The 8624-nt window shown below is 42.8% G+C and overlaps 1 protein-coding gene across 4 annotated transcripts; it reads left to right on the forward strand.

Annotated features, from left to right (window-relative positions):
* On the forward strand, nucleotides 1-7278 carry tafazzin (tafazzin, phospholipid-lysophospholipid transacylase). Of its 4 annotated transcripts, none has more exons than XM_064306448.1 (11): nucleotides 1-86; nucleotides 1246-1382; nucleotides 1735-1863; nucleotides 2278-2323; nucleotides 2901-2998; nucleotides 3261-3341; nucleotides 3571-3612; nucleotides 4204-4266; nucleotides 6107-6159; nucleotides 6258-6335; nucleotides 6562-7278. In XM_064306448.1, exons 2-11 carry the CDS (start codon nucleotides 1274-1276, stop codon nucleotides 6607-6609), a joined length of 747 nt encoding a protein of 248 aa, XP_064162518.1. In that variant the 5' UTR covers nucleotides 1-86; nucleotides 1246-1273; the 3' UTR covers nucleotides 6610-7278. The 4 variants fall into 4 exon arrangements, with proteins under 4 accessions (XP_064162518.1, XP_064162515.1, XP_064162517.1 ...); XM_064306445.1 differs by having other exon boundaries at nucleotides 6600-7278; XM_064306447.1 differs by having other exon boundaries at nucleotides 2913-2998; nucleotides 6600-7278.
* The last annotated feature ends 1346 nt before the right edge of the window (nucleotides 7279-8624 follow it).

The following is an 8624-nucleotide window of genomic DNA, read 5'->3' on the forward strand; positions in this document are numbered from 1 at the left end:
ATACCGGAAGTGAATATGTTCTGTGAACTTCACTCTTGACTTCACTCTTGTGAGCCTTTTCTGCTGCTGCTTTATTAGAAAAAAAGGTGATTCTTAATGTGATTCATAATAAATTTTTCGACGAATAACTGCGAATTACTTCAGCGTATAAGCGATTGATATTAAACCGCACATTCGATAGTTAATTAGCCAGCAGTCTGTGTGGAAATTAGCTAGCGAACTAGATGCAAGCGGAGTAGCCATGTAGCTACGTTTTGTTTATTCGTTTGGTTTAATATGATTTACTAGATTAGCCGGCTATCCAAACGGCCACGATTTTGAGACTAACATTACTATACTGTGTGCAACAGTAACGGTTAGCATGCTTGTTAGTCTAGCTGCAATTTACTAACTAAACATCCGGTATGAACACGAATGTCCAGGAACGATATCGCGAGTGACCTGATGACAGCGACCTTTCCGTTGTTTTACCCTTAAACCTTATTAAGATTATTTGCCAAATTATTTTGATATCAGCTGTGTGCTCTTTTGAATTTCATTTTAACACGTTCACTAGTAATAAAATATGTTTGTGAAACTAGGTATTGTACTGTCCTATACTTTACTGGTTTAACTAAGTTAGATAACCAGCTAGTAAATCAGATCAAACGTTAAAAACGTTCGCTAGATATAGCGTGGCATATTGTTAGTTTAACTTTAATTACCAACAATAGTAACTAAAGTTAAGAGCTACGCTGAGATGGAAGTCCCAAAAACTTTATGGAGTGTAATGTTTTATGTGTATGTCGTTGTGTTGTACATTGAAATTACATGTTCTATAACTTTATACAAACTAATAACACTCAGACTATGGTACAAACTAGAATTAGATTCTTGACTCGCTGTGAAATCCACTTTTAACGAGAATCTTCATGAATGAAGGAAAGCTCCTTTCTCTTTCAAGTGTTCCGGAGGCAGGGGTCAGACCTGTTCAGAATACATTTTAGAGAAACAAGCAACCATCTAACCTAATTTGATCCCACAAATTTACAAAAAAATTTGTAAATGCAAAATTATATTTAATTAAATGGTTTGTTTTCATGAATGTGTAAGATCGAGCCATTGTCGGATTTTTAAAAATAAATCCGCGTCACAGTGCTCGAGACTCCGTTTATCTAAGTAATACCGTGCAGAACTATAGTGAAGTATAGTGAAGTGTACTTTTCACTATCCTGCATTGTAATTTGTAGTTTATTTTCATCTCAGGCTCCATGAGTGGGACATTGTGACAGTAATGCCCTTGGAGGTGAAATGGCCGTTCCCACAGCGCCCCCACCTGGGCTGGAGGCTGTCAGGTTCTCTGATCATGGGTATGGTGGGATCCTACAGCCTCTTCTGGACCAGTGAGTAGCTCACACATCACATGATTAAACACCTCATCACTTAACACCACGTGACTAAACGCCACGTAAAATAACGAAACACCGCTAAACATCACTTCACACAACATCATACAAGGCCACTTCATTTAAGATCCCCATGAAAGCTGTAAACCTTGGATTGCAACAAGCAAGCATTAATTGCTTTTTCCAGCTGCTTGTAGATTGCTCAAAAAATCAAAACAAACTCTGAACAGTGTGCTTACACTGGTGTTTCAGATATTTGGCCTAAGGTGTGTTGGCTGTTCTTAATTTTTGTTACCTGTTGTTTGTTCACAACTCTACTTAAACTGTAATTTTTCCTCTGTCTCTGCAGAGTACTTAAACTATATGACAGTGCACAACCAGGAAGTGTTGCTGGACTTGATTGATCAGCGCCCTCCTGACACGCCCCTTATTACCCTGTCCAATCACCAGTCCTGCATGGATGACCCACACATCTGGGGTACGGCTCTCCTCCAGACCACTCCTTTTGCATAGCTGTACCCTGTTTTACATGTAATAATGATGATGATAATATGAAAAATTTGCATGTGATAAATCTGTGCCACACACACTGCCATTTCTGTTACGTTTCCATCCTTGTTCTGTTTGAGTCGGCAAGATTGTAGGATCTTGTTGCAGGACAGTAGCAGAATTGTGGTGGGGTGCTGTGGTTTATATCTCACTGGTTTATACTAACAGTGTTGTGACCTATGTTTCATGTACTGACAGTGTTCAGGTCTTGGTCTCGTACTGACAGTGTTGTGGTGTATTTCTCATGTACTGACAGTGCTGTGGCTTATCTCTCGTGTACTAACAGTGGTGTGGTCTGTGTCTCATGTACTGACAGTGTTAGTGGTGTTTCTCTTTTCTTTAGGAATTTTGAAATTGAGGCATCTCTGGAACTTCAGGAAAATGAGATGGTGAGTGAGATGCTTCTGTGTGGGTTGCCTGGACACATTGAGTAAACAACACAAAAATACACATTTTCAGCTGTGAACACAAACAACATAAAAGCTGGGAAAACACTAAAGTGCTGAAAAATGTACATGTATTGGGCTTAAAACTCCCAAAGTGAATAACTAGCCATGGAGCTAAGAAGGCAAACTGCACTGCTGTCCATGTGCTGGCAACACATTTTGAGAAGAAAGGAGAACAAGAAGTATTGGGTATTGTAAGATGTAGTGTGCACATGTATGTTATTTATGTTAGTGTTACTGTATCAGTGGTGTAGGCATTGTAAGACATGGTGTGCACACGTATGTTATTTATGTTAGTGTTACTGTATCAGTGGTGTAGGCATTGTAAGACATGGTGTGCACATGTATGTTATTTATGATAGTGTTACTGTATCAGTGGTGTAGGCATTGTAAGACATGGTGTGCACACGTATGTTGTTTATTATAGTGTTACTGTACCAGCGCTGTGGGAATTGTAAGATATGGTGTTCACAGGATAGTGGTACTGTGGAAGCATAGGACCAGCTCCTGACTGCAGTAGTTTCTCCTGCAGGACTCCTGCTGCCTCTGATATCTGCTTCACCAGTGAGGTCTACTCCCAGTTCTTCAGCAGGGGGAAGTGTGTGCCTGTGTGCCGAGGTACGTGTTTCTCAAATGCATGCCTCACCCTGTACCCCTCTCTCACCCCTGTACCCAACTTTCACCCCTGTGCCCCACACTTACTCCTGTACCCCACCTGTACCCCTCTCTCACCCCTGTACCCCACTCTCAGTCCTGTACCCCTCTCTCACCCCTGTACCCCTCTCTCACCCCTCTACCCCACTCTTGAGGTATTTTGCATGAATGTTTCTGTATGGGGACTTTGTGCAGTCTGGTGTTTAACTCTCAATGTGTCTTATAGGTGACGGTGTGTATCAGAAAGGCATGGATTTCATCCTGGAGAAGTTAAACAAAGGAGATTGGGTTCACATATTCCCAGAGGGTAGGGCAGTACCCCCTATAGACTCTATACTGCTGTGTGACTCTTATTCCCATGGGGTAGGGTAGTGCCCCCTATAGACTTTACTGGGTATTGCATTTTTTGGCCATTGGATAAATGTTTTTTTTCCAGACTGATCCTGTAAGTATTAAAATGATGGATTGATAAAATAATAAAAATGTAATGATATTTCTTGAATCATGTATAAGTTTGCTTATGGTTTCCTCTGCAGGGAAGGTAAATATGACGCAAGAGTTCATCAGGCTAAAATGGGGTGAGTGGTTTTCTCAAATCAGCCTGCAGCACAGACTGACTGACTGGGTACCGATTGAGGAGCGATAGAACTGGAAGTATTTTCTTTGGAATGTGAGAAAAATAAAGTTCTCAGTTCTATAAAAATGTACGTCAGGCGGTCTGGCTTGCCGTCAGAATAACAGGTCCTTCCTCTGAAGTTCCGCTGGTTTTTAACCATTTAGTCCTCATAATTCTGTGCCATGATAGTAAGTTCTGTTTTTTCTTGTGTATAATAGAATATCCTTACATTTATATGCCACTTTTCCAAATGCTCAAAGTGCTTTACAGTGAAGGGGAACTCACCTCACCCACCACCAATGTGTAGCACCCACCCGGGCAATGCACGGCAGCCATTTTGCGCCAGAAAGCTCACCGCACATTAGCGAAGGTGGAGAGGGAGAGAACATTTATTTAGCCAATTAAATCTGGGGATGGTTTTGGTGGCAAGTTTGCGAGAGCCAGATCTGGGATTTAGTTTGTGTACTATGTAGCATTGTTTATTTCGACACCTGGACAACCAGGTATTTTCCTGCCAAGCTTTATCGCCTCGTGACCCGTGTTCTAATTGCAGGAGTGGGGCGATTGATAGCGGACTGTTCACTTCGCCCTGTAATCCTTCCTCTGTGGCACATAGGTGAGTCGGCTGGATAAGGCCTCATATTGCTGAAGTACCGGAACACCTTTTGCGAGAGTGGTATGGTAATGTTTCTCACTACAGGAAGGCACATTTGGCCGGAACAAGGGCTAATTGAATAAAATGAGTGTGAGTGTTGATGTCATTAATTATTATTATCAATTCATTACACTGATATGTTTGACTGATATGTTTTATTGTTACCAAAAATAAAATCAGCAGGGACTATGCATGTTAAGCCGCGTTTCCACCAAAATTACCCTGAACTTTCAGTCCCAGGAACTACTTTACCAGGAACTAAAAGGTTCCTTCAGCCAATGGTTGTCAGCGTTTCCACCGGGGTCTAAAGTACCGCGAAGATTAGGCAAATTAGCCCACTGACGTTGTCGTCGGTCCATCTGTCATATGATTTCTTCTGTAACCCCATACTACCACCGACGTAGCCTACATTATTTTCTAATAACCGGGACAGCCCGGAGGGGTTTATTCCACTTATATACAACGGGTTACCAACAATGACTATATATGGTTACTTTTGTATTTAGCCTATTGATTTTCATATATCCTCTCAAACACATTCATTAACAGCAGAAAACATGCACACGTTGTAAACAATTTGCTGTTTTATTACTTTCTCGTCGTCAATTCCATATAGGCTAATCGCAAAATGATAAGAATAGAACGAAAACTCGGACTTGCGTGAAAATGTAAATTAGTAGTGGTACAGCCACCGTTTGCTTTCCTTCGAAGTTACTGCTAGCCGAGCAGCGAAGTGTGCCCTCCAGATGCGAACCATGCACCATAAATTAGTCCATAGTCTTCCTGGTCTTTTCGTGGAATTGAAAAATGGCAGTAAAATTGAGTAAAATTACGTCAGTCTGAAAAAGCTAAAGGGAAGATTACTAGAATTAACCTGTTATTTTACCCGGATAAAAAGTGCGGAAGGTGATTTCCAGTTTGCTTGTACTGTATCACCAATGTTAATTATGCAGAACTACCGCATACCTCACATAACTGTATCAAACGTTTTGAGTCAATTACAACGGGCTAACAAAGAAAATCCGGAAGAAAATATTCAGCAACCGAATTAATCCGTTTGAATGTTTTGGTAGCCTACGTAATATGCTGTCCCAGAACGAATGCTTAGCATTTTATAACACGAATACTAAAGCAAGAAAAGAACAGAAGAGCACACGTTATAATTCCAAGACGTTGACAGGCTATAACCAAAAGTAGGCTACTGCGCCGCATAATATACAAGTTTGATTTGAAGTTATTATGAAAATAAATTGGTTTGCCGCTGAATATTTTCAAACATGGCGGGTAATGGCGGAAAATAAATACAACACAAATGCTACGAGTACTCGACCAATCAGAAATGTTCAGCGCTGCAAGCTCCACCCAAACGGTTCCTGTACTTTCGGAAAGTACTACCCCCGAGCAGGAACGTTTTGGGGGGTAAAACAAAGCCCCCAGAACTAAATTTACACCCTAGTTCCTGCGGTGGAAACGCACTGAGTTCCTCAAAAGGTTCCTAGTTCCGGGGTATAGTTCCTGCGGTGGAAACGCGGCTTTAGTATTTTGTTGTCTAACTTATAACCTGTATTACTTGTGTATAATGGTATATTGTGGAGTTGAACAGAGTATAGTTCTGTATAGGAGATCTGGGCAAGTACGATGTAATATGGGTGAGTGTAGTGGACAGTAGCTAAATATATGTGGTCCTGCTGAATATAGGGGGTGTGACTATGTGTGATGCCTTTTGGAAGCGTGAACCGTCTGATTGGTCGTCTCAGTTGAAGGCTAACTGGTTGCTTTTGTTGTGTTTTTACCCTTGCAGGGATGAACGATGTTCTTCCAAATACAGCCCCTTACATCCCAAGGGCTGGACAGGTGAGTCTCTGATTTGATCTCTGATTTTAGACGACCTTTCATCAAGCAGTCCTTAAAAATGGATTTTGTTAATGTGTTGAAATTGTTTCACTTTTCAGAAAATAACGGTTTTGGTGGGGAAGCCTTTTACTGTTACACACCTGCTGGAAATATTAAAGTCTGAGAACAAAAACCAAGTGAGATTTCCACAGAAGTGTGTCTGTGCGTGTGCGTGTGCCTATGTGTGTGTGCATGCACGTGTGTTTGTGTGTGTATGTGTGTGTGTGTGTGTGCGCGCGTGTGTACGTGCGTGCGTGTGTTCGTGTGAGTGTATGTGCGCGTGGGCGTGCAGGCTCACACAAACTCTCCTGTTACTGACATGTGTTCAGTCGGTACCTGTGCTTATATACGTATGCCCAGCAGGTGTGTTCGTTGACGCGCCTGTCTGTACCTGTGTCCAGGTGGAGGTGAGGAAGGCTGTGACGGACTTCATCCAGGGGGAGTTTCGCAGCTTGAAGTCCCAGGCGGAGGCCCTTCATCAGCGGATGCAGAAGGCCGGGCGATAGCCAGGCCCCAGGCCGGGCCTGCGTACCCGCGGCTCACAGTTCACACACAGCACAGGCTGACGACTGTTCACCGCTAACTTCTGTGGAAAGGCTGATGGCCTCTGGGACCACACTGCAGAAATCTGAGTTCCTCGGGCCCTGGGGGGCGCTATGAGCGTGGCTCCGCCCTCCGGGAGCCGCTGGAGCCAAGAGGGCAAGGATGACCACTTCCTGCTCTCTGCGGTTTCACAGGAACAGGAAATAGCCTTCAGGCTGACCTTTCCCCTTTCCATGCAGACAGGAACAGGAAATAGCCTCTAGGCTGACATTTCTCCTATCCAGGCCCTCAGGAACAGGAAATAGCCTTCAGGCTGTCCTTCCCCTTTCCGTGCCCACAGGAACAGGAAGTAGCCTCCAGACTGACCTTTTTTTTACACCCCCCCAGGAACAGGAAATAGCCTCCAGGTTGACCTTTCGCCTTTACAAACCCACAAGAGAAGCTCATCTTTGTTGCCATAATTCTTTGAAATATCAAACCTTGGTATCTTTGAATTAAATGTTTTGAACATGAAAAATGTTCACTTTTTGAAATTCACAGCTGTTTTGTCAGTTTCATTTCACTCTAAGTGTATTCATTGGTTCCGGATGTGTCCTCATTGATAGTGGACCGTATGGATGACACACTGATCTCTATGTACTGTGCGGAACTGTAGGTGCTGCTTGTCTGCTGATTGGATTTTTTCTGATCTTTTCATTGGTGCAGAAAAAAGAATGGCGTGTTGCCTTTTGCCAAGTCACAGAGACCTTTCTAGGATTATAGCAATTGGAAAAGACAGTTTTTGTTCCGGTGTCCGAGCAGCGGACAGAATGGCTAGCTGTGCGGCGCAGTGTTTAAGCTGAGGTGCCGTTCTCTGTTCGAAGGCCAGTTCCGCTGTGAGAGGAGGGGCTGCCGTTCGCTGGGGACGAGTCAGCGAGGGGATCGCGCCAGCTAGCGGGGAGCGCAGCGCGTCAGTGCGAGCGTAGCATGGCTTGGCTGCAGTACTGTCTTCAGTTGAAGACTGGAGAGTGATCTATTCATTAGAGTTCTATATTGGTGTGAGAAGTGCTTTTGTACTCAGGGTGCTACCCTGGTGTTAGGAGTAATTTACACTACCAGTCAGAAGTTTTAGAACATCCATAATTTTGAAATTATCAAAGATAAAAGAAATAAACATCTTTTGTTTAAAATAATTTAAGTAAAATATCTTACATTCATCAAAATAGCCACCTTTTGCAGTTATAACTGCTGAGCATATTAATGGCATTTTTTCCCCACGGCAGTCATATTCACAGAAGACAGACTATTCAGTTCTCATCTTGTGCCATTTGAGGTTATTTACAGAAGTTAAACTGCTAGAACCTCACTAAAATAGTCTATGAATACACAAGCAAAGTGTACTAAAACTTTACTGGTGGTGTAGTACTTGGAGCACTATACTGGGAGTATACTATACATGGTATACAATACCTAGTAGAGCATTTCCCTGGTATACTATGTGCCAGGGAAATGGTGACACATTGCGCTGTCTTGGTCATGCGTATTTAAATTGTGTTTTCAACATGCATTTCAGTGCCAAAAATACAACATTTTGTGCAAATGCTGCTCAATTCACGCTAACGTGCTATGCCTGCAGAAACCATCTAAACCATAACCCTTACAATCATTCCCGCCTAATACTTTCTTCGGTTTCTTTAGCTTTCATTATGGAGCAAATTCTGTGTTCAGAGAGACGTACTGTAAACCAACTCAAGAGCATGCGTTTGAGCATTTGCACGAGCATGTGCGTATGCAGAAGAACACGTGCACGAGTGTGTGCATGTGCTCAAGAGCGTGTGCACGTGCCCAAGAGCATGTTTATGAGTTTACGCATGTGCATGAGCATATGCGTGTGCTCAAGAGCA

The sequence above is a fragment of the Anguilla rostrata genome, chromosome 13 (genome assembly GCF_018555375.3).
Source record: "Anguilla rostrata isolate EN2019 chromosome 13, ASM1855537v3, whole genome shotgun sequence".
Lineage (NCBI taxonomy): Eukaryota > Metazoa > Chordata > Actinopteri > Anguilliformes > Anguillidae > Anguilla > Anguilla rostrata.